The sequence below is a fragment of the Pinus tabuliformis genome, chromosome 2_2 (assembly GCF_031772625.1).
Source record: "Pinus tabuliformis cultivar Carrire ecotype Pingquan chromosome 2_2, CPIR1, whole genome shotgun sequence".
Lineage (NCBI taxonomy): Eukaryota > Viridiplantae > Streptophyta > Pinopsida > Pinales > Pinaceae > Pinus > Pinus tabuliformis.
The window spans coordinates 65,250,924-65,277,003 of record NC_142300.1 but is presented as its reverse complement, the minus strand read 5'-3'; the positions used below and the strand labels follow the sequence as shown (position 1 = coordinate 65,277,003).

The 26,080-nt window shown below is 41.2% G+C and overlaps 1 protein-coding gene across 1 annotated transcript in view; it reads left to right on the top strand.

Moving 5' to 3' along the window:
• The window catches only part of LOC149191475 (tRNA dimethylallyltransferase 2-like), a 201,033-nt gene that overhangs the window by 88,078 nt on the left and 86,875 nt on the right, over positions 1–26,080 (top strand). The window contains exons 3-5 of the mRNA XM_089404291.1: positions 780–876; positions 1,031–1,155; positions 8,386–8,460. Coding sequence (XP_089260417.1) covers positions 780–876; positions 1,031–1,155; positions 8,386–8,460 — 297 coding nt within the window. The remainder of the gene's footprint in view (positions 1–779; positions 877–1,030; positions 1,156–8,385; positions 8,461–26,080) is intronic.

The following is a 26,080-nucleotide window of genomic DNA, read 5'->3' as shown; positions in this document are numbered from 1 at the left end:
TAGAATTTTATACCTTTTGTTGCTTTCAAAACATGACAAGTCAGCATCTTTTGCACATATGTTCAACTCTAAATCACAAGATGCATATATATGTGTGTGCGTGTGTGTGTAAGTTCATGCTATGTTGGTGTGTGAAAGAGAGAGAGAGAAAAAAAGAAGGGTATGACAGAAGAATAAGAAACTTTAGATCTAATCAGTTGATGTTTCTATCACTTAAACCTTCATACATATTAAGCTTTTGAATCGTGTTTCACTTCCTTTATATGGAAATACCAAATTGAAGCTATGCTTGGAATATCTCGGAGGCATTCGAAGAGTATACATTCCCTCTGTCCTCATTCATACAACCATGGAGTGCATTAAATGGTTGCAGTTTCTTTCGGACAATCTAGACTTGTTTGAAAAGTGGTGCCCTCTGTCTAGATTTGTGTTATATAAACATACAGTCATATACTTGTTTGAAAAGTGGTGCTGTTTTGTCTAGAATTGTGCTATATAAACTTATAGTCATAGTTACATAATGAAATATCTATTACATTCCCAAAGTATCATACATAATAGAAGGGCCCTTTGATTCCTATTTCTTCAAGATACGGTTATTCTTTCTTTGTTCCTTTTTTCATATGTTTTCATGTGTCATGCTTATCTTTCCACAAATTCCAGAAGATATCCATTTCATTTCATGAAGGTATACTGCATCTAGATATATGGTCATCAATTTATTTTTCTCAGAACTCTTGCAATACGTGGCATTCATGATTTGATTTGTTTGAAACTAGGCTCTTGTTAGTTCATATTTGGTAGATGATGTCATGGAGGATGGAGATGAAGACCTGAAAACAAACGAGGGAAAATTTAGTGTTTCTAGCAATGCAGGTAATGTGGTTCATCTCAACAGAAAATGTTAACCGACGATTTTATGTCAATTCATGAATGACAATGGCAAGCTTATCTGCTGCATTTGTATACTCCTTAATGAGATATTAACCAAATGTCTTATTTATAGTTCTTTTCTTTATATGTTCTGTAGGAAGTGCTAATGATCTGCATAAAAAATGCGATGATGAAGTTCGAAATGCAAGTAATCCATTTGATCAACTTAAAGAGATTGACCCTGTTGCAGCTAATAGACTTCATCCTAATGATGGTAGAAAGGTCGGTATTCTATATTCTATTTCTTTTCTAAAAAGTCACAAATTTTGTGTTACTTATTTTCATATGCCAAACCAAAGGGCTAGAAGAATCATAGAGGAGAGGTTCTTCTTCTTTGGCAGGACAATAGTATTCTGAGTTGGCATATTGTCTCTACATTGTGGTGATTATGAATGGTATGAAAAGATACAAAAATTGTCAAGTGAGTAAAAACTACTGATGTAGAATGGTCATGCTGTGAAAAGAAAATTAATTTGGTGCTTAGTTATTGGTTATAAAGGAATTTGTATCAGAGAATTGTTTTTTCCCCGAGGAAAAATCGTAATTTCCATTAAAATTTGAAAATTACATGTTGTAGATGCTTGAAGAAGCATATGCTGTAGGATGGGGCGAACCACCCTTCAGATATACATTGTACAAAAAACCCCGTAGGGTGTACTGATAGTATGTGCATAACTACATATAAAAAATAATATAGACATAAACTGTTTAGTGAAAATATGTACTAGGTGTAGATCAAAAGAAAATCATGTAAACAGGCCCACACGGCCTCTATATTCTGATGTCAATATATGGACAATGATAGTACTGATAGTGGTCCATATCCTTCTGCTCCTGTATCAACCATGTACCCTAAGGCCGGACCACAGCCTCCTTGGAAAGCTGATCGGAAATCTGGTTGCACTCCCTGTAGATATGTTGACATACAATGGTATCAAATTGGGCCCTTAATTGCAGTGCATCATCCAATATGTGTCTTAGTTGTGTGTGCATGGCAATTTGATAAACTGTTGAACCAATTGATAATGATCTTGGAGTCACCAAAAACTTGTAGATGCCTACATTGTTTTTCTAATGCAAATTGCAAAAGATGTCTGAGGGTGAGTAGTTCTGCATAATTATTTGTCCCAATTCCCAACCCCATCTGAATTTTGAAGAAATGGGTCTCAGTTAGGTGTAATAAGTCTCCCCCCTTCACAACCCATAGCTTGGGCAGATCCGTCAAAATAGGCCCATGGGATGCTTTTGTCAATGACTTCAGGGGTGATGGTACGATGGGGGCAGGTCTATCATCATCAGGTATATAGGAGTAAATGGACAAGACACGGGCAAATGCTCGGTGCCAAAGGGGTATGGTATTACAGAATATAAATTTGTTCCGAGCAAGCTAGATAGCTCAGTAGACCAGTAATGGGATATTCCTAGCTTTAAGTGGCCTAACCGATGTCCAACATGATTGCCAAGCCTCGAGGATGGTATTTCCTTGCCATCTGATAGATAAGGAGAGGGTGGAGAGGATCTGGGCCCAAAAATCCTTTATGATGGGACAGTGGAGAAAGAGATGCTCAATAGATTGAGAGGCTCGTTGACGTAAACAACACCATGTGGGTCCATGGAAAGATTGCTTAATAAGCTAACTTGTAGGTATAAGCTTAATTAACACAAAATTATTGCAGGGATCCATTGAATGATACTGTCATGTGGAAGGAGAGCTTCTCTCACCCTTAGCTCTCACCAGGAAGACACATTTTCAAGTGGACAATCCTTTTTTGGCGGAATCTGCAACCAAACTTGCAAGATATTGGTGACAATTATTTTTGTAGCAATTGGGCATCTTGAAGGAGTAGATCCTTCAAGTGGAATTGGAGTTTTTCTTGCAAGTTATTCTACACTAGTGTGAGTGGGATAGCTTCATCGCCAACTCCCCACTCATTCCTAGTCCTCAAGGTGGAGTTGACTTAAGGAGGGTTGTGATCGCGATCCGATGGATTGGTAAGCTTTAGAGCAAAGGTAAAGTGTCTCATCTCAACCGTTTCATTTATAGAAGTTCTTAAAAAAACTCTCTTTCTTTTTCATATCCTTTTAGCTAGTAAACCTTTTTTTTCCCTGGAGGGAAAAAACTACAATTTTTATTAATAGTATAAAAATAACATTTTGTAGACTCACACTGTGTATGCAAATAGGAGCAATTCAAGCTGGAGAAATAGAAAACAACATATGGTTCTTTTAATGGCTAAGAACCCGAGATCATCAGCTAAGAAATAATAATAAAGAGCAAAGAAAATTATGGCAGACAACTAGTGCTAATATTTTCTTTCTTGTTTTACCTTTTTTGTACTTTTTGTGTAATGTCCCTAATTAAATTGATTTTGCTAATATGAATTTCTATTTTGGCAATTGGGTGTTGGGAAATATTTTGGCATGTAAACTTAGGAAAAGTGGGTGGAGGGAGTCCCCACTTAATTTTTGGAGAGATGGAGGCCACCAACATTAGAGAAAAGGAAAGATTAAATTGGTAGTGGGATGTGGGGCCACCCAAAAAGGGGAATTCGAACCCCTTAGGAAAATCGAGCTAGGGAGAAGGAGGTTGAATTGGTGGGACCCACAAGGAGAGAAAGGGGGCAGCCAAGATAAATAGGAGGAGGCATCATTTTGGGGGCTTTTGACAATTTGAATTTCTGAATTAGAGTACTCTTGAGCTGCTTAGCCAAGACTACCAGTGCTGCTTAGCACAAGGAGATTTCCGGGTGGAAATCTCAGCTCTTTCTTCGGTGGACTTAGAGTGCCACCCTAGGAGAGAATTTCAGGACTTAGTGGGAAGAGATTTGTTGGAGTTCGTGGGTCATATCAGCTCTTGCTTCAGCTAATTTGAGCTTACAGGAGGATGTAGTAGCAAAAATCGTACCACTGAGTTGAGGGAGTTTCAAGGGGTATTTTGGCCGGAGGATTTAGGAAAAATTTCACTAAGGGTGGCCCAGCAATTGTGGAGATTCAAGGCTGGAAGTTGCTGCTCTTGAGAGAGCCAAATTTGCCATTCGAGGGCCTGCGCAGAAGTGTCATTGGGCAAAATTCGTAGGGCTAGATTCACCTCTCTTGTGCTGGATTTTGGAAGGAAATCTTCTCACTTCTTCCGGAGGAAATTTGTAGGACAGTTCTACAACGGATTGAGGAAGGATAAGTGCCATGTTTAGCAGTTGTGGTTGTGAAGGATGTAGTTTCTGCCAAGGAGGGCGTAGCACCAATTTTGGGTAATTCCGGAAGGTCAGAATTAGCCCAAACATTTATGGGTTTTGTTGGTCTGGGGTCAAGGAGTTGGCTCCTAATTTTGCAGAAGTTTTGGGGGAGTTTTGGTGCCCCAAAGAGTGATATTATTTGGCAGCCACTGGGGAGGAGTGTGCTAAAATTTTGGGTCCCGTGTGGTCGGTAGAATTTGCCAAAACCCTTTCTGGGATTTTGGTGGAGAGCTCAAGATTAATTTGGTGGAATTTTCTGAGCACTTTTGGAGGCTCAAACAAGGGTTTCTTCCAGCCATCAGTTGCAGAAATTCTAGGGCCAACGCAGAACATTGAGGTGATGTCTTTCCTATGCATCCGGGAAGCATCTTGCTCACCTGGGATTGTTTAGCTTGCTTTAGCAAGCCCATGTGCATACATTTCATGCATTGTACTCTTCTCCATATATAATAAAATGCATGAATTTTGGCACAATTATGGTGTAAATTGTTGGTGTTTGATTGTTGTTTAAATATTTTTGTGTTGTATGTTTGGGCATGACTAAGGTGTCACGATGGAAGTAGGATAGGTTCCTTCTTTGACGGGTAATGGATTCTGGCATAACAAGGCTTAACAGTCTAGCTCCCTGTGTAGGTGAGCTAGTTTTTACAGGGGAAGGTCATCCACATCTTCCATTTGGTTTTAGTGACTCATTGATGGTGTGGCAGGGTGATTGACAGGAGGAGACCAGGGGAAGCTCGGGCAGACGACGGTACAATGCCACACGTATTGGATTGCATATTCAGGAGTCCACCCCTGAAGTGCATGAGAGGGACTATTCGATAGAGAAGTTTCATCAGGAGATGATCATAATCTTATACTACCATGATGCTCTACTTAGTGGCGGCATGTAGAGGGCGTCTAGACCCTATGATGAGCTGGACAGCGAGTGGAGCGAGGGATGCTTCACGCCGATCATGATAGCTTGGGATCCTGGGATTGAGGTGAAGAAATGCCGTGTAGAAATTCCAGGGTCAACACAGAACATTGAGGTGAAGCCTTTCCTCTGCATCTGGGAAGCATCTTCGTCACCTGGGATTGTTTAGCTTGCTTTGGCAAGCCCAGGTGCACACATTTCATGCATTGTACTCTTCTCCATATATAATAAAATGGCTGAATTTTGGCACAGTTCTACTGTAAATTGTGGGTGTTTGATTGTTGTTTAAATATTTCGGTGTTGTATGGTCGGGCATGACCGGTGTGTCACAATGGCAGCAGGATAGGTTCCTTCTGCGACGGGCAGGGGATTCTGGCATAACAGGGCTGAGCAGTCTAGCTACCCTTAGAGGTGAGCTGGTTTCTACAGGGGAAGGTCATCCAGATCTTCCATTTGGTTTTAGTGACCCATTTATGGTGTGGGGAACTTCATTGGTGTGGCAAGGTGATCAACAGGAGGAGATCAGCGGAAGCTCGGGAAGTCGAGGATTCAATCCCACCAAGATTAGATTGCATCTTCAGGAGTCCACCCCTGAAGTGCACGAGAGGGACTATTCGATAGAGCAGTTTCATGAGGAGATGATCAGGATCTTATACTACCATGATGCTCTACTTAGTGGCTGCATGCAGAGAGTGTCGAGAGCCTATGATGAATTGGACAACGAGTGGAGCGAGGGACGCTTCACGCCGATCAGGATGGCTTGGGATCCTGGCAGGACAACGCAAAGATTAGAGGTGGCTCGGTGGTACATTTGAGACCCCGGTATTGTGTGCAGAGACTTTTGGGGTCAACTGTTCGAGAGGGTGCTTGTTCAGGTATTGCTTGAGGACAGACAATTTTTGGTGGGTAGGACTGTATTGTCCCCAATTAGATTAATTTTGCTAAGATGAATTTCTATTTCAACAATTGGGTGTTGGGAAATATTTTGGCCTATAAACTTAGGAAAAGTGGGTGGAGGGAGTCCCCACTTAATTTTTGGAGAGATGGAGGTCAACAACATTAGAGAAAAGGAAAGATTAAATTGGTAGTGGGATGTGGGGCCACCCAAAAAGGAGAATTCGAACCCCTTAGGAAAATCAATCTAGGGAGAAGGAGTTCGAATTGGTGGGACCCACAAGGAGAGAAAGGGGGTAACCAAGATAAATAGGAGGCATCATTTTGGGGGCTTTTGACAATTTGAATTTCTGAATTAGATTACTCTTGAGCTGATTAGCCAAGACTACCAGTGCTGCTTAGCACAAGGAGATTTCTGGGCGAAAATATCAACTCTTTCTTCGGTGGATTTAGAGTGCCACCCTAGGAGAGAATTTCAGGACTTACTGGGAAGAGATTTGCTGGAGTTCGTGGGTCATATTAGCTCTTGCTTCAGCTAATATGAGCTTACAGGAGGATGCAGTAGCAAAAATCGTACCACTAAGTTGAGGGAGTTTCAAGGGTATTTTGGCTGGAGGATTTAGGAAAAAAATCACGAAGGGTGGACCAGCAATTGTGGAGAATTTCAAGGCTGGAAGTTGCTGCTCTTGAGAGAGCCAAATTTGCCATTCTAGGGCCTGAGCAGAAGTGTCACTGGGCAAAATTCGTGGGGCTAGTTTCATCTCTCTTGTGCCGGATTTTGGAAGGAAATCCTCTTGCTTCTTTCGAAGGAAATTTGTAGGGTAGTTCTACAGCGGATTGAGGAAGGATAAGTACCATATTTAGCAGTTGTGGTTGTGGAGGACGTAGTTTCTGCCAAGGAGGGCATATCACCAATTTTGGGTAATTTCAAGAGGTCGGAATTAGCCCAAACATTGCTGGGTTTTGTGGGTTAGGGGTCAAGGAGTTGGCTCTTAATTTTGCAGATTTTTTGGGGGAGATTTGGTGCCCCAAACAACAGAATTATTTGGCAGCCAGTGGGGAGGAGTGAGCGAAATTTTGGGTCCCAGGTGGTCGGTAGAATTTGCCAAAACCCTTTCTGGGTTTTTTTTGAGTTTTTGGTGTAAGAGCCCAAGAATAATTTGGCGGAATCTTTTGAGCACTTTTGGAGGCTCAAATAGGGGTTTCTAACTTTCTTCCAGCCAGCAGTCGCAGAAATTCCAGGGCCAACACATAACATTGAGGTGAAGCCTTTCCTTTGCATCTGCGAAGCATCTTCCTCACTTGGGATTGTTTAGCTTGCTTTGGCAAGCCCAGATGCACACATTTCATGCATTGTGCTCTTCTCCATATATAATATAATGGCTGAATTTTGGCACAGTTTTGGTGTAAATTGAGAGTGTTTGATTGTTGTTTAAATATTTTAGTGTTGTATGGTATTTTCATTTGTTTATCACTATTATTCCCTTATTGGTTCATTCCCTTTTGCCAAACTTCGGAATTTGGTTCAACAAGAACCAAAGCCAATTCTTGTTTGACACGAGGGACCTATTTTTCAGAATCCGAGCTCTCCTAGATATGAGCTTTTTTTGTGCTCTCAATTCCATCCAATGTCCGAAGATCTTCAGGATCCATTTCTTTTTGTTGAATGTTGACAGTTCCTAACAGAACCATGTATTCCAACCTCCTTTGGTTTGTCCCCCTGTTGGGCCATATTGTTCATTTTTTTTTTTTTTTTTTTTTTTTTTTTTTTTTTTTTTCAGGTTGACTTTCCTTGTTATCTTCTTCTTCATCCTCAAAAGGATGATGCTTTGAAAACTGCCACCCTTTTGGTCTATTAGACTGCCTCTTCTTCTTCTTAGGATTCTTCTTTGCCTATGGACATGAGTTTTGTAAATGACCTGTTTGAAAGCATACACGACATCAGAATGTCGTGTTCTCATAATCAAGAACTTGTGACCAATGGAAGTTGTTGTGTTTCAAATTTATATGATCTGGGAGCCCTTTGCTAAGATCAATCTCCACACATATTCTAGCATATGTGAAGAGGCCATTTTTTGTTCTTTCCAGATCCATTTTTTTGAATTTTCCCAAAGTGTTTTCTATATCTTCAAGTACTTTATGATGCTGGAAAGGAAGTGGGGAGGTTTGAATTTATTATTATTATGTTTGTTACAGTACGTTTCTGACATGAAGTTGATAGCAACATTCAACAATAAACTTCCAAATATCTGGATTCTGTAGTATTTATGACTTGTATGGAACTGTGGTTCTCATTATTATGGCAGTCTCTTGTATAAATATTTTTATATAAATTGCATTTGATTTTGTTCTTTGAAGTAGTTCTCTTTTATATATTTAGGCTGTATTAATTCTTGTCTTTATCTTCAGATAAATCGGTACCTCGACATCTTTAAGATGACTGGAATTCTTCCTAGTAAACTTTTCCTAGGGGAAAAATCAAAGGTATGTGCTTTTCAGTGTCTATTGGGAGGTGATTTGATAAAGTGATAGAAAAATAAATTGTGATGTTTTCAGTAATTTATTGTATTTGCTCAAATGCCTGGGTTAACAAATACATTTGCTTTCAACTTTTAACTATATTGCCTTGCAAGTCATTATAAATCAGAGTCCTAGTTATTTTATGTTTCCTGCAAAAATATAATATACAGACTGTAGGTATTACTAAATTTTTGTGAAGCTTCCAGATATTCTTACAAACAATTCTTTTTTCATTCAAATCCATTTATACTTTAGAAATGGCTGAGTACATTTTATAAAAACGATCTTTTGTGACTTCAAATGCCTTTCTAGGTCTCCTGTGAATGGGGTAGGTGTGGGCTACCCTTCAGTTGTGTTTATTAAAGCATTGAATGTAGAGACTGGACAGATGGAAATACTTGGACTGTTTCAGTGGAGAGTAACTGCACCCTTGTATAGAAACAAGGTAACTGGTCAGAGATGAATTGCATGGCAAGGCTGGCAATGAAATGTATGTCTTGTCAATTGGGGCATGATCCGTTTTACAGACTCTTGATGTAACCTGTCTGGTTTATGAGAATAACCACCGTAAAGATGTTATCAGGGATTGTATAATGAAGAATGATACTGCTCATGGATTGTTAAAAGATGGTTTGTATACGTGTTCTTATTGAAGGTACTTCTTTCATATTCCTAGTTTCTGGATTGTCTTTTCGATGAATATGTTGTTACATAGCATTGAGTCAGCCACATCATTTTATTTTCTAAAGTTTAGCTAATGGCGATGGAGCAATTGTAATTTTTCAAGATGGTAGAAGTTCCTGCCAAGAGATAAGTTGTTTCATAACCTAAATTATTTTGGCGATAGGTCCAAAGAGCATATCAAGAGATCCTTCTCCTATTATAGATTGATTTGACTTCATTATCATGTTACAGTTCTCAACATGGCAGTCTCACATTCTCCAATATTTCATGTTTCCTATGGCATTTCATGGATCCCAAGCGTCAAAAGTGAACAAAGGCTCAGATTGCTCAGCATAATTTATACATGCCATGCCACATGGGAATTTTGTCAAAATGTCGAGGCACCAGAGAGATATGCTCAATCAAAGATGGCTGTCCTTCTGTGGCTTGTGTGGGCTTGAAGAAGGCATATTGAGGTCAATTCTTGGTCAAATGAGGCAAGTGATATGTCAAAAGTCATCTACAATTTTTTTTCCAAACAAACCTAGGTGCCCAAATTGTTAAGTCAAGCAAGTGATTGGAGATCTAGCATTATGGCTCATTTAATGAGAGGACGACCACAAGTGAGTCTCTAGAGGGCTCTTAAAGAGGCTGAAAGTGACTGTTGGACCAAATCAATGAAGGAAAAGGTCAAGTCACTGAATCAAAAATCGTATAAGCAAGAAAGGTAAAAATGTATCTTTAATCAAATCTAAGGACCAATTAAACTTTAAAAGGCATGTCGTGAGACATCTCAAGAGAGACATTGAGCAAGGAAGCAAGTCATTGGGCCTCCTAAGGAATCTAAAAATGATTTCAAGTCACTTCAAGCCAATTCTAAATAGAATGTCCCATCTCTAAGGAAAATCATCCTGCTATGCTTGACGTCACATTACTTATTGGGGGTTTTAAACTTTTATGACCCATTTTTGAGTTTGGAAAGTCATTCTCATGTTTTTTTGGAAGTGCTTTGACTTGTGGTATGGGCATGGGTCTTCATTTGAGACATGTTTTGAAGGTTAATCAACATTAATTGAGGTTTTATCACTTTTGTTATGAGGTTTTCAAGTAATATAAAGTTAATCATTGTAATGACTTAGTCTCTGGGCTGTGGATGACAAGTTGAATCAATATTTTGGGAGAGGGTTTCAAAACAGCTGTTAGAAAGAAAATTATATAAGGCTAGTCTGTCACCTCATTTGTGTGTTTTGAAAATGTGAGATCATTATGCCGTAATAAGAACTTCATTTGGTGCAAACAGCTTGTCTTGTGGATTGGATTTTCTTTTCTCTTTCATAAGATATTTTGTAGGTTATTCCTAACTACACAAAGCTTGTGGATCGATCCATTGAGGGGTTACATAGTCATGTGGAAGAGGAGGGTTAGGATGCTAGGCCTCACATTCTCTTTGTTGGGTTAGGGTAATCAAAATATGATTTTTGGACTAGCCCTTATCGGGGTTTCTCCTTAAAAGACAAGATTTCTCCCAATTCCATATTTGAACCATTGGTTGGAGGTATTTTGAGAGGGAATTGCTCCTAGTTGAGTTTTGGTACCGGTAAGTGATCTTAGACAAGAGTGAGGGTGACTAGTCCTAGACTCCAAACTTGTTTTCTTGTTCAAAGGCAGACTTAGAGAGGGTTATGATCACAATCTGACACTGGAAGAGGTAATGAGGAAGGCAAATGTAAGCTTCACCTCACCACGGTATATTTACAAATCCAAAACTTTTTCCAAACTTCTGTTTTATTTAAAATTTCAAAATATAAAAATCAGTAAATATATCTCACTAGCTTGAGCATTATTTTAGATTTTTTAGCTAGTTTCATTATATGGGTTGCACTTCAATCTTATCTAATTGGCCAAGAAAGGTATAGCTGGCTTGTCTTGTTTAAGAAGAATGATTTTAAGCAATTCAAGGAACTATGCAAGGGTTTTATATGTCTGCAAATTCAGTTTACAGCCACAGAGTTGCATGGTAAGTGAAACCCTCTCTCAAGGGTTTTGAGCCTAAAGATACATATCTTCAGACCCATCGAATTTCTTCACTTATGGGCACTAATTGAATATTTTTAGAGGTGACTAATAAATTTCCAGTTCGATGGGAATTGAATTTCAGTTTAAAACAAAATCTGGGTTTTCACCCTAGTGAGGCATTTGACCCCTTTTCACGAGTGATACTCTCCAGATTTTAATATATTTTGTATTACTTATTATTTTTTAGTGTTGAGCTGCTCATTTTGTTCACATTTCACTTCTAACACTTCCTTCCAATAATATTTCTTTATTTCAGCATTTATAGGCTTTTGGATGGCCACAAAATGGGGTTTAGCTTGCTTGTTTCTGCATTTTTTTGCAGTTTTGCAGCTGAAGTCAGAACAACAAACTAATTATTCATTTTCAGCCACATACCAAGGACTACAACAAGGCATTTCAGCTCAAGCTTGGTAAGGGCACTCAACACTCAATTGTTGTGCTATTTCAAGGATTATTTGTCATGACTCATAACTAAAGTGCCTTTCACTTGTTGGTCTGCATTTTCTGGAGTAGATTTTCATTTTCAGATTGACAAGCACTTTATATTTAACTCCTAGATCCCATCACCTCTTGATTTGGGGTAGCATCGGATGTGCTCTAGCCATGAAAATTGGTGGAGAGGCTAAAGCACATGAGATCTCCAAGACCCAGAAATGGTTTGGGCAGATTCTAACCGGTTTGGGAGATATTAAAACAATTAATATTTTTAATGGAGTTCCTAAGTCTAAACTTAGGAAAAATAAAATATTAATGGGTATTAATATAAAACTAGGTTAGAAGGGTCCAACAGTCATGGATCAAGCGAAATCAATTTTAGCTGTTGATTAGAGATTTAATCTCGGCCTTTGATGGATCAATGAGAAATGTATAAGAAGAGGCTTGAGGTTCAATTGGAGGAACACTGAGGGAGACCAGTCAGTTCGATTTCTGGAGCGGGGTTAGCTGAGAAATTCGAACTAGTGGTCTAGAGAGCAGCAGGAGGCAACAAGTATGGAACAGAGAATCAAGAGCAACACCAGAAGACCAACACAGAGGTTGGAGAGGCAGACGCAGAGGCAGCAGCAGATTGTGCAGTCACTGGAGGGCCTGCGTGGGTGACGCAGAGAGGCCCAGTGCTGACGCAGAGAGGCAGGGGTTGACACAAAGTGTCTGGGAGCTACGCAGAGGTCAGCCAGGCTGACGCAGAGACTAGGAGAAGTGCTGGGGAATTTTTCTCTCTATTGGGTAAGCCAGTTTGGTACCCTTTTGTCCTAAAGAATTGCTGAATAATCAAATCCTCCCTTGCTGCACCGATTTTCCCACATTGGGTTTTTTCCGGGCACTGTTGTCCAAAATATCTGTGTCAATGTGTTGATTCTTGTGCATGTGTTTGTTTCTGTATTATGTTGTGATATTTGCAGCATAATTTATTTTAATGTTTATTGAAGGAATTTCATAAATAACTTATTGGAAAATAAGTAGGTAAAGTAAATTAGTTATAGCAGTGATAGAATTTTCACATGGTATCAGAGCGAGAAATCAGAGACAGGAAGGGAAAATCAATTATGGGTCGAGACCATGATGCAGAGGCATCTACGTCATGAGACTCGCACAAATTTTCAGAAAATTGCACAAGAGAAAGTGATTTCGATTTCTCTATGTTGGCTTCTAGGTTGGAAGAAGAAGTGGCTTGTATGACTAGTTCTGCATCATCAGAGGTATGGTATATAGACAGTGGAGCCTCTTGGCATATGACGGGAATCCGGGAATGTTTCTCAGATTATCGGGAGGAGAAGATGAACTTTCAGATCACCATGGGGAACAAGGCAAAGTGTACTCCAGTAGGGAGGGGTACCATAGTTTTTCAAATAGAATCGGGAGAGCGGTTCCGTGCTACCAATGTGCTGCATGTACCAGGATTGGGGATGAACTTACTTTCCGTGTCGCAACTTCAAGGCAAAGGCTATGACGTCTTCTTCATCAAGGAGAAAGTATACGTCAAACACCCGAGCTGGAAAAAGAAAGTGCAGATCGAGATCAAAAGTAACAGGTTGTATAGACTACAACTAGAATCACCAATGGCACTAATAGGCAGTCATGGAGACAAAGATTTGAACAAACTATGGCACAGAAGAATGGGACATTTGCACCATGGGGCTCTGAGAAATCTCAGGAGCACTGTAACAGGAGTTCCGAATCTTGGTATGGAACAAGATGATGTATGCAGAGGATGTGCTCTAGGAAAGTATACCAAAGCAACATTTCCTAGAAGTAAAAACAGGGCCAAGAGTGTACTAGGATTGATACACTCAGACACCACTAAAGCTCTTAGTGGTGCCGAGTACTTCCTTACCTTCATTGATGACCACTCAAGGAAAACTTAGATTTATTTTCTGAAAACCAAGGACGAGGTTTTCTGTCGATTCAAAGAGTTCAAGGCTTTGGTGAAGAATCTGACTGGGAAGAAAATAAAAGTTTTGCGCTCAGATAATGGTGGAGAGTATGTCGATAAGGACTTCACTGATTTTTGCGCTAAGGAGGGCATGAGAAGAGAGTGGACAGCGCCTTACAATCCGGAGCAAAATGGAGTAGCAGAAAGGAAGAACATGACTATTGTAGAAGCAACTAGGGCAATGATGTATGATCAGGATATGCCAAAATTCCCGTGGGCGGAAGCATGCAACACAACAGTCTATGTTCAGAACAGGACTCCTCATTGGGCATTGGGCAAGATTACTTCAGAGAAAGTTTTCACAGGGAAAACGCCTGAAGTCAGTCATTTCAGGATATTTAGGAGTTTAGCATATTGCCGCGTACCTGAGGAAAAGAGGAAAATGTTGGATCAAGCTGTGGAAAAGGGTATCTAGTGGGATATAGTGAAAACGCTAAGGCATATAGAATCTATCTTCCAGGGAGCAGGAAGGTAGTGGTTCGATGAGATGTGAAGTTCATGGAGGACAAGGATTTCAAAAAATCTCGTGAAATGCCTTTCGAGGAGTAGTCAAAAGAGGAGCCGTTGGTTAAACCTCTTCAACCAACGTAAGTAAAGAATTCTTCCTTAGGTCAGGAAGATTCACAAGATGAGGAGGAGCTAACAGAAGTGCCTGCTGGCAGAGGAAGAACTAGCAGGGAACTTCATTAGATTCTGCGAGATGCAGAGGACTTCATCAGTGCGCCAAGAAACAATAAGAGGGAGCGAAAACAACGAGATAGGTATCAGGAATTGGCAGCGCAGGATGGGGAGCCTGCCAGTTTCCAGGAGGTAGCTCAATATCAGGTTTGGCTAGATGCGATGGTAGAGGAGTACAACTCCATAATGGTGAACGATGTCTGGGACGTAGTGCCAAGGCCTCAAGACAGATCAGTGGTAGGTTCGAGATGGATCTACAAGATTAAATGCACTGCAGACAACAGTGTAGAGAAATATAAAGCTAGGTTTGTGGCTAAGGGGTATGCTCTAAAGGAAGGAATTGACTATGAAGAGACCTTCGCCCCGGTAGCTAGGTATACATCTATTAGAACCATGATATCTCTTGCAGCACAGATGGGGTGGGAGATTCATCAGATGGATGTCAAAACGACATTTCTGAACGGGGTGATAGAAGAAGAGGTATACATTGAACAACCAGAGGGCTTTGAGACACATGAGAAGAAGTCTCATGTATGCTGAAACAGGCACCTAGAGCATGGTATGGTCGAATCGATGGCTACTTGCAGAAGATGGGATTTGTCAAGAGTGACGCAAATCCAAATCTGTACTATTTGGTTGTAGAGAATGAGCCGCTAACCTTAGTATTGTATGTGGATGATCTCTTTCTGACAGGATCATCCAGGCTCATCGGGGACTGCATGAAGAATCTAGCCACAGAATTCGATATGAAGGATTTGGGACGAATGCATTATTTCCTAGGGTTGGAAGTTTAGCAACAAAAGGGAGAGATCTTCCTTGGGCAAGGGAGATATGCTACAGAAATCCTGAAGAGATTCAGGATGGAGGACTGTAGACCCATGGCTACTCCAATGATCACCAACTGGAAGAAGATTGATGCATCAGAAGACAAGGATTTTGGTCCCACCTTATATAGGCAACTCATAGGGTCCCTGATGTATCTGGTCAATACTAGACTAGACATTTTCTATGCTGTCAACACCCTCATTCAGTTCATGGTGGAATCGAAGAGGGCGCACTAGGCAGCAACCAAACATGTTCTCAGGTATTTACAGGGAACAAACGATTATGGACTCTTGTACACCAGGAGCAAGGATACCAGATTAAGTGGATTTACTGATGCAGATTGGGCAAGAAGTTCAGTGGATCGGAAAAGTACCTGTGGGTATTGTTTCAACATTGGATTAGGAATGACCTCCTGGTGCAGTAGGAAACAAAAGTCCGTGGCTCTGAGCTCATCTGAGGCAGAATATATGGCGGCGAGCACAACTTCGTGTGAGGCCATATGGCTCAAAAAACTGCTTGTGAACCTATTCCGAAGAAAAATAGAGGCGACTAGGATTATGTGCTGTGATAATCAGAGTTGCATCAAGCTTTCTGAGAATCCAGTGTTTCATGATCGGTCAAAGCATATTGATATCTGGTGTCACTTTGTCAGACACTGTGTCCAACGAGGAGTTGTACAGTTGAGCTACACTCCTATAGGAGAACAGGTGGCAGACATCCTCACCAAGGCCCTTGGAAGAACAAAGTTTGATTATTTCAGGGAAAAGATGGGGATGATAAAGAATCCATTTCAGTAGTAGAAATGGGGGTGATGTTGCAGTGCGATAGCAGTCAACAGTAGCATGGTGCAACGTGGCAAAGGGAGTTGCAGTGCAGATGCAGTGTTGGAAGAAAGGACCAACAACAACATGGATGCAGAGGGAGCTGCCGTACAGATGCAACAGTGGCAGTGGCAGGACCATGGGCAGTAGTACACGATGCAGCAATGCAAAGGATATTGGGAAGGGAGGCCTAGCATGGGGACCAATGCTGGATGATCAGGGTGATACTCAGTGAGGAGTATTACTAGAGCACAATCCTCGCTAAGAGGGAGTGTTGATTTGGGGTAGCACCAGATGTGCTCTAGCCACGAAAATTGGTGGAGAGGCTAAAGCACTGAGATCTCCAAGACCCAAAAATGGTTTGGGCAAATTCTAATCGGTTTGGGTGATATTAAAACAATTAATATTTTTAATGGAGTTCCTAAGATTAAACTTAGGAAAGCTAAAATATTAATGGGTATTAATATAAAACTGGGTGAGAAGGGTCCAAAAGTCATGGATCAAGCCAAATCTAATCTTAGCCATTGATTAGAGATTTAATCTCGGTCGTTGATGGACCAACGAGAAAAGTATAAGAAGAGGCTTGAGGGTCAGTTGGAGGATACATTGAGGGAGACCAGTCAGTTCAATTTCTGGAGCGAGGTTAGCTGAGAAATTCGAACTAGTGGTCTGAAGAGCAACTTGAGGCAACAAGTACGGAACAGAGAATCGGGAGCAGCACCTCTCTGCGTCACTGGAGGGCCTGTATGGGTGACGCAGAGAGGCCCAGTGCTGGTGCAAAGAGGTAGGGGCTGATGCAGAGTGTCTGAGAGCTACGCAGAGGTTAGCCAGGCTGACGCTAAGACTGGGAGAAGTGCTGGGGAATTTTTCTCTCTTTTGGGTAAGCCAGTTTGGCATCCTGTTGTACTGAAGAATTGTTGAATAATAAAATCCTCCCTTGCTGCACCGGTTTTTCCACATTGGGTTTTTCCAGGAACTGTTGTCCAAAAAATCTGTGTTGATGTGTTGATTCTTGTGCATGTGTTTGTTTCTGTATTATGGTGTGATATCTGCAACATAATTTATTTTAATGTTTATTGAAGGAATTTCATAAATAACTTATTGGAAAATAAGTAGGTAAAGTAAATTAGTTTTTGCAGGAATAGAATTTTCACATCACCCAAGAGGTATTATAAGACACATGTCTACTAACTTGTGGTGGAGGATATTTTAGTGTAGGGAAGTCTCCCTTGGCTTTGTAGGAGTTGGCCTAAAGAGTGGGTTCATGTTGAGGTCATAGTGGACACTTGTCCTATGTGGTGCCACCTTAGTGTTTTGTAAGGGCCTTAGTGAGACCTGCTAATTTTGGCGGTAACAAGACACTTATCTTAAGGACATGGTTTGTGTCTTCCAAACTTTCCACAAAGTTCTTCATCTAATTGTCAGTACCTCATGCACATAGCTTGTCACCCATAGTAGCATATTACTTGTGATCCATCCCATGTGATTCTACCTATTTATCTATATATCTTAAGGATGGTGTTTTAGTTTTTGGTTGCTCCAAGCCGTTCTTATAGGAAGACGACACAAGTGTTGAATGTGATTCATTGTAGGATGGGTGTGTGTTAGTTTTTGTAGCATCAGATGTGTTCTAGCCACAAAATTTAGTAGAGAGGCTAGATTACATGAGATCTCCAAGACGCAGAAATCATTTTTGGAAATTCCACCTAGAAGTGACTTAATTAGATTATTAACCAATTTTTTTAATGTTTCCTAAGTCTAAACTTAGGAAAACTGGTTAATCAATCTGTATTAATTAAGTCAAGGTGAGAATCATCTAGAAACTCACACAGATCAATTCCAAGATGAGCCTAGCCATCAATTAAGTTCTAATCTTCACTGTTGGTGCTCCAACAATGGGTTATAAAGAGGAAGTTGATGGGCACTTAGAGAACATACATGAGAACACCAAAAATTCGATTTCCTTGGCAGATCGATTTCCAGAATAGCAACAATCAGCTGTTGGAGAGCCAGAGATCGAAGCAATGAGTGAGGGGCAGGGACTGTGAGTCCGGAGTAAGTTGTCCAGATTTAGAGAGGCAACGACAAGAGGGCCAAGTTATTCCCTAGTGAGGCAGCACAGAGGACTGCGTAGTTGCTTCAAATTGGTAGTTCGATTTGTTGGAGAGAAATTCGTTCTTAGCTCCAGAGGCCCAACAGAGGTTCCAAAGTGTCAGAAAGACGATTTCCTCAGTAGAGGCAGGCAGAACGACTTCATCAGAGACTGGTTGGAGGCTTGACGACACAGGGACTACGGAGAGTAGCGCAGAGGGTCCAGGAGGTCGAGTTTTTTGAAGGTAAGTTGTGCAGGGATTGCTTGTGGAGGAAGGGTAATTCCCTCCCATAATTTTTCCCAGATTTTCTTGCTGTGGATTTCCTGTTTCAGGGATCCAGGATGTATTCAGATTTTCACTGCTACATAATAAAATAAAACCCTCATCTGCTGCACTGGTTTTCCTGCATTGGGTTTTTCCGGGGACTTTTGTCCAAAAATAACGGTGTTATTTTTATGTGTGTGCTAGTATTTTCTCAGTTCCAGCGCTATTTATTTTTTCAGTTTTATTTGTGAAGGTTGCCTACGTAGGTCACCTTGCTCGTCAACATTAGAATACCTATCTTAAGTGACCTCTCTCATATCATGGCTCCTCCCATCGATGAAAGTCTGTAAAGAGCAAGGGTTTTTCGTTGTGGTGATAGTGTGCCACTACCCCATTGTTGTCCCTTTGTCTAGTGTTAGCCTAGTTGAGTGTCCCCTTATTAGACATGCTAGATTTTGAGACAACAGATCATACTAATATGGATCACAAGCCAATCTAGATGATTGACCACTCTTGATTGTACCCTTGTTCCCATACTTCACCTGAGAGATTATCTTTTGCCCCTACTCTAGTGTGACCTTCCTTGGGGCCCTTTTCTTCCACTGTTTAGGAAGGGCACTGGTAGGAGGCGCTGATCGATATAGTGTGCCCAAGGTAATCCATACTTACCACTTTCCATTTCTCTCTTATAACCACTTCCACTCTTTGGGTTGATTGTCATTGGTCATGGGGGATGACACTCTATATTCTCATGTCTGAGTTGCAGGCCAAAATGTTTCCCTAAGATGTTGATGTAGTTGAGAGAAAGATAAAAGCATATGAAGCAACAAATGAGAGAAAATGAAAAATGCAAAAGATGGTTGTGACATCTAATAAGCACATGGGAAAATCCTGGCATGAGTGCTACCCCCCTTATTAGGCATCACCCAACTCCTAAACGTTTCATGCTCTATCTAAAAAAAAGAACTCATGAATGTCCCAATCTTGATGAGCAATAAATTGCTACATCTTTTGGGGGTATTAGAAAAACATAAAGCAGGTTGGGTCATTTGAGCTATGCAAGATAGAAGACAAAACATTAAAGGAAAAGGTGAACCCAAAGGAAAGTAGGTCGAGGAAAGGGGTAATTCATGCCTCCACAATTGCTCCCTCTTATCATCATTTTACTCAAGATGTTGGAGCTCCTTCAATTGGTACCATGGCTATGGCCATTTTCCTTAAAGTCTTTCCCATTCCATGAGCACATTTATCATATGCATATATGGATTGATGGGTCCACCTATGAAATGTCCCTCCTATTGGGGGTTGGAAGCACCTAATATGGCTAATCGTACGACCACCCCTAACAAAAGTGTGGTAACTTGCTTACAAATCATCAGCTAGAAAGACATTTGAAGGTAAGGTTTGTGTGAAGTATTTTTGTGCCCCTAGCATTGAATATGGTCCACTATGATACTTTAATGGTTTTTGTCCTTAATGATGTTGATCTCACTTGAACTTGAGAGTATGTTTCAGGTGGTGTCAAACAGATACGTTCAATGTCCCTTGAGGGATTACTTGTCACCCTTTCAACTCATTAAGGAGGACATCTAGTGCAAATGTGAGAGTACTTGTTACCTTTTAGAGCTAGCGTTGCCCTTCTAGGTATCAACATTGGGCCTTGAGGAGCCCCACATGATTGTTTGACCCCTTTTTCACCTTATTGAAACACTAAGCCAAGAAGTCAAGATGTTAGTTTGATTGTGATGTTGTGCCCAAAGGACCTAGGACGCCCCTAGACTGGCCTTATACCTACTTAATGGGTGTTGCCTTGTTCTAGAGCCCAGATAAGGATGGAGATCACTTGAGATGATTAGGGAGGGCTGGCACCATAGTTTTAAAATCCGGTCGATCTGAACTGATAATCGGTCAAATTGGTTGCTTAGATAGGGCTAGGTAATGAACAAGTAGAAAAACCTAGTTGGAGGGCCGGTTTAGTACCTAATCGGTACAAACTGGCCCTAATTGGCCCGGTCAGATCTCACATGTGTGGGGGGAGTTTTGAAACCCTGATGGCGATTTTTTAGGTGGTTTTGGAGAAAATCAAGGGTTGTTTCAAAACAACCCCTCTTGGCTATAATACCAACCCCCCCTCTAAACCATAAATCTAAACAAAAAACCTAGCTCAACCCTAGGAATGCTTGTAATCAATGGTGATGTTAAATTCTTAAAGTAAAAGTTGGAAATGTCAACTTTTACATAAATTTTTAACTTTACCATTAATTGTATCAAGATGTTTGAGAGTGGTTCCAACCTCGTTGCATTTCATATCGAGAAAGTAGAATTTTAGATCTCACTCAAAATCCAACAACATACTTAATATGTTTTAGGATTTCAGGATTTGGGGGATTGTGACATTTCCGTTTGATTTTGTCTTGTATTAGGGTATGGGATTGGCATTGAATCAAGGGCATGAAGCCCTTTACAGACCTTGATGTTGGTAGTGTTGATTGTTGAACTCCTCTAATGTTGGTGGTATTAATTGTTGAACTCCTTTGCCATGGCCTTAACAAAAATGTACCCTTCACTCAAACCAAAATAATTGGTTAGACATGCTAAGCTTGTTAAAAATGTAGCGAGCAAGGTCTTCTGGCTTGTGCCTTAGCCAGTGAAGACCGCGAGTTGTCCTCATGAGTTAGACTTCAATTATGATGAGTTATTTCTAGTTTTTGGGAATAATCATCTAGAGTTCATGCATAGTGTTGGAGCTCCAGTTACGTGGAGCCTTCTTCAGTTTAACTACAGGATTGGTTGGTAGTTACGAGTTCAGTTTAGGATGAGTTGGGACTTAAGTTATTGATTGAAGGACGAGTTATTACTCTAGTGATGATTGGAGAGAGAACCAGTTCAACTCAATTAACTTGTCAATCACAACTGAAGTTCTAAATTTGTACTTTCCTAATTTAACATGGATTGAATCTATAAAGAGGATGAAGGCACAAGGAATTATGAATTGTTTTGTGCACAAAGGTTTGCGACAAGACAGAGCTCGCAGTTTGTGAGAGGACCTTGTTTATGTAGAGCGTAGAGAGGTTGTGTCCTAAGTAATAGGAGATCACAAGTGCGCTAGGATTTAGGAGCTGGGAACAAGGGTTGGTAGGGCAAGTCCAAGCTAGATCAGAAGGAGAACAAGTATGTTCTCAAAGGCACATATTTCTTTGTAACTGATTCAATTGCTCAAGATCAATAAAATAACTACATCAAGCAAGCAGGGTTTCCCTATTGGGTTTCCTAAGAAAAGTGTGTCAATCTGTGCTTGTGATTTTATCTCTATGTTTAATTATGCTGCTTCTATTGTTGAGAAAGTTTGTGTCTTAGTGAAAAGAAAAGTTAATTTCAGATTGTTCATTCAAGCAGTAAGCAGAATTTGAAGGAAATTTAACATGGTATTAGAGCAAAGATCAACATAAAGACCAACACAAATTTATTCAGTGAGTGAAGAGCGCAGATGAGTCAGTAAGGGTAGCACTAGAGTTTTGAATGGATTTTTTTTTTGGGCCGAGAAGAAATTTTTACAGACATTTTTGTTTGTTTGTTTGCTTGTTTGTTTTCGTGAAAAAAAGGACATAAAGAAAAGAGCCATTTTTTAAAGAAAAAATAAACTAAAAAAACGAAAAAAGGTTTGGTGGGGGCTTTTGGGTGGCCTACTAGTTGCCTACCAGTTGGACTAGCCTAATCACCTGCCGACAGTTGGTGCAACCGCTAGGTAGCTGGTAGGTTGCCATAGCTCGACCGACTAGTGTGGCACCAGCGATGAACCAGCCAAGCACGGGCACGCATGTGATAGATCAACCAAGGAATTGCAGGTGACACTCGACAGTGGACAGCAGGGTTGACAACACATCAGAATAACGACCGAGAAAATCGAGTAGGGTGGTAGAGTTTTGGAAGCTGCAAGGCCGACAAAACTCTGGAGGACGCGAGGTCAAGGCTGCAAAGAATCAACCAACAGGGTTGAGTAGCAGACAACAAGCGGCAGGGCCGAACAAGAACAAGGTTGCAGAGGAGATCGGGCCAGTTGTTTTTCTTCTTAGCGTTGGGTGGAGGAGATCACCGCAGGGGACGGGAACCTGCCACCAAAGCAAGCCGTAACAAAATATTAGGTTTGACAGTCGCCGAAGAGAAAGATGTCGGGGTTCACAGAGGTAAGCATGTCATGAAGGTCAACAAATCTGAGTGATAGGAAAGTTGCAACAGGGTGATCGATGCACACGTGCAGGCCGTGGAGAGTTCGACAGTCCGAGGTGCGGGATTGGTTGAGGGACTAGACTATGCTGCTCACCTTAGGATTCCACTGTGGTAGGGAGTGCAGGTGTAGAGTTGCTACATTGAGACAGAGTACCATAGGACCCAGAGAAGGGCGTGGGAGGAAAATCAAGTTGGTTGGACGAGGATCTCGGGTTGGCAAAGAGCGGGGATAGAGTTGTCAAAGCACACAGTAAAAAGTCAAGTCACCAGCAAGGTGTTGTGTGTGGGAAATACGACAGACAATGCAGGTTGAGTTTGGCCAGCCAATAGTCGACAAACAACCAAGCCAACAGTTAGCGCAGCCAGGGATGGCTGCAGGGGATTGTACTGCGGGCAAGGTGCCACCCTAGAAATGATTGGAGAAACTGCGAGATGTAGTGATCAACAAGAGTCACTGGGCATGGAATCTGCCACGACAGGCATGGGCCAATAGTTCCTGACAGAGCTGGTAGCAGCGGAAATATGATACAAAGGACAGTACCAATAACCAGCAGGATTGGTGGATGCCAACCCTCAAAGGGAGAGAGGGAGACTGTACTAGTCAGGGGATTAGCAGCAAAATTTGTGGGTGTCTCAAAGGATCAAGACGTACCCACAACTGTGCTAGAAGGACTTAGCACATGATTGATGTTAGTGACAGAGAGTGGGCAGGAGGCCTCTTCTAGATCTGTCAGGACTAGTTGGTATGAGCTAACATTGATGGATGCTCAAGATCAAGATCATAGGAGCATGGTTGGAAAAAACAGGTTTTCAGATCAGATTCCACAGGGAGCAGGGAAGTCTTCTAGTTCAGAGGGAGCAACTGCAACAATGGATAACGTGGTGGTGCTGAAGAGTGGTCTACGTGGACAAGGTTCTTCTAGCGAGCAAGGTCTTTTGGCTTATGCCTTAGCCAGTGAATGTTAGAAAATGTAAGTAGGTTCGGTCTTCATAATTGATTGAAGATGACAATTTATTTGATAAAAGAAAAAAACATATTTGTATACTGTCACATTTGGACTTTGAAAAGAGAAGAAAAAATGATTTTTTTTTTTTTAATCTGTATTTGTATTCCAAGTAGCTAGGTCAGTCCTCGTAAGAGATAGGTCGGCTCTGCCCCTACAAGCACCCATTCAGTCTCCTCCAGAAGTGTATAAATGTACCACATGACTTCCTCCAAGAAACATTTTAGTGATACAACAGAAAGAACTCGCATTTGATCCAAGAAGGAGAAAGTTGGCATTATGATTCTGGTATGGCTCTATGTTACATATGTTGTACTTGATGGCAACACCTGATCAGGCTCTCAAAATGTTGGAAATTAAGTACGCAGGAGAATAGTTCAAAAGGTGCTTATCCGCAGGTACGCCGTGAAGGGACTGCGGCCGCACACGCAGGTCACCCGTTCAGAAGGTGCGTACCCCCAGTTCACTTACTTCAAGGCAGAGAAGCGCGTTCACGTGGGGTTTCCTATGTTTGGCCCGTGGCATTTAGCCCGCCGTTCTTGATTCTATGGTTTTGGCCCGTGGTATTGTTTTATATTATTATTATTATTGAGCCCCATGTTTTTGAGCCCCCTTGTATTGGTTATCTATGGTATTGATCCATGATTTTAGGAAGAGCTTGCCTATATAAAGCAAAGGAGATCACATGACTAAGCATCTTTTGAAAATTGAATATCTGAAGATCTGAAATATTGGGTTATTGTTTTAAAAGCTTGATCTATATAAAAGCGAAGTTGAAAGCGAATCTATGAAGGGTGATCTCTCGAGCGCATGATCAGATCTGGGCATCTGACGATCTGTAGCACACTGGTGGATTGCCAATTCGGCCCTAACCAGAGGTACGCAGGTGATTAATAGTGCAAGTGCGTGGGTACGCAGAGCAGAAGAAGGAGAAGTGCGTGGGTACGCAGAGCAGAAGAAGGCGCAGTGCGTGGATACGCAACGCGATAGAGGTTCAGGTGCGTGGGCAAAGGGAAAGTACGCGGCGGTTTAGAAGCCGCAGGTGCGTGGGTACGCGGCGCGATAGCATCTATGGGTGCGTGGCTGCAGTAGCAGTACGCGGCGCGATAGTATCTGTGGGTGCGTGCCTACAGTAACAGTACGCAGCGTGATTGAAGAAACAGTGTGTGGGTACGCGGTGCGGCAGAAGGGTCTCTGCGGGTATACGCAGGGGAGCAGAAGGTGAAGTGCGTATGCTCGCAGGCCAGAGAAAGAAAAACTGCGTATCTGTCTTAAGATCTTTTGTTGGCTGACTTTTCTCTGTTGATAAGGTGTTCTGGGTTTAGTTTACTGTTATTGTTGATCTGGTTACTGCAGTTGACTGGGTGATTTACTTGTACTTGATGATCTCTTGATGTTTATGGATCTAGTTTGAAAATTTATGAAAAGTGATCCTTGAAAGAAAAGAAGTAGGGGGTTGTAGCTCCCTTCCAGGAGAGACTGGAAAACGAGAGAGAGTTGTAGCTCTCTGCAGGTTGCAGCCTGCGTACTGGTAAAGGACTGCACTAGTAAAAAACCATTGTAAAAGGAGTTTCTAATTTGAAAGAAGATAGAGACATATTGCAGCAGGTGGTTTTCACCCACATTGGGTTTCCACCTTACATCTGGTGTTCTTTGGTGTGACTATCTGTTTTCTTTGTTCATGCTTATGGTACTGACATGCAAAAATAATTCAAAGTATAAATAAGGAAGATTTATTAAAAGAACTTGATAATACTGATTCACCCCCCCTCTCAGTATTATTTCCAACAATTGGTATCAGAGCAGGTCCTTCAGAGAAGCTTGATCGCTTGGAGGAAGATCATTCATCATGAGCAACTACGAGAGGGAAGCATCAATCAGGCCACCAATCTTTGATGGGATAAACTTCAATTATTGGAAGGTAAGAGTTACTGCCTATCTTCAATCTCTTGGTACAGAAGTTTGGGATATCATAGATACAGGCTACACTTTTCCTTCAGCTACTCCTACAGATTCGGCTGAGAAGAAGAAATATGAAACAAATGCTAAAGCAGTCGATACTCTGCTAGGATGCTTATCTCAAACAGAATTCGTAAAGGTTATGCAATATAAATCCGCAAAGGAAATATGGGACAAGATTGTCTTGAGCTATGAAGGAGATGAACAGGTAAAGCGTGCTAAACTTCAAACCCTCAGGATTCAGTATGAGAATCTCAGAATGTATAATGATGAAAGTGTGGCTAACTATTTTCTTCGGGTAGATGAGATTGTTAATTGCATGAAAAACTTGGGTGAAGAAATAAAAGAGGCTATTGTGGTTGAAAAAGTTCTAAGATCATTGTCCCCCAAGTTTGAATCTAAAGTGTCTGCAATAGAAGAAAAGGAAAATCTACGAATTCTTACTATGTCTCAGCTACACGGAATTCTAACTGCTTATGAAATGAGAAAGGGAGGTCCTTCAGACAGAAGAGAAGCCGCTTTCAAGGCTTCAGGCAAAGGAGA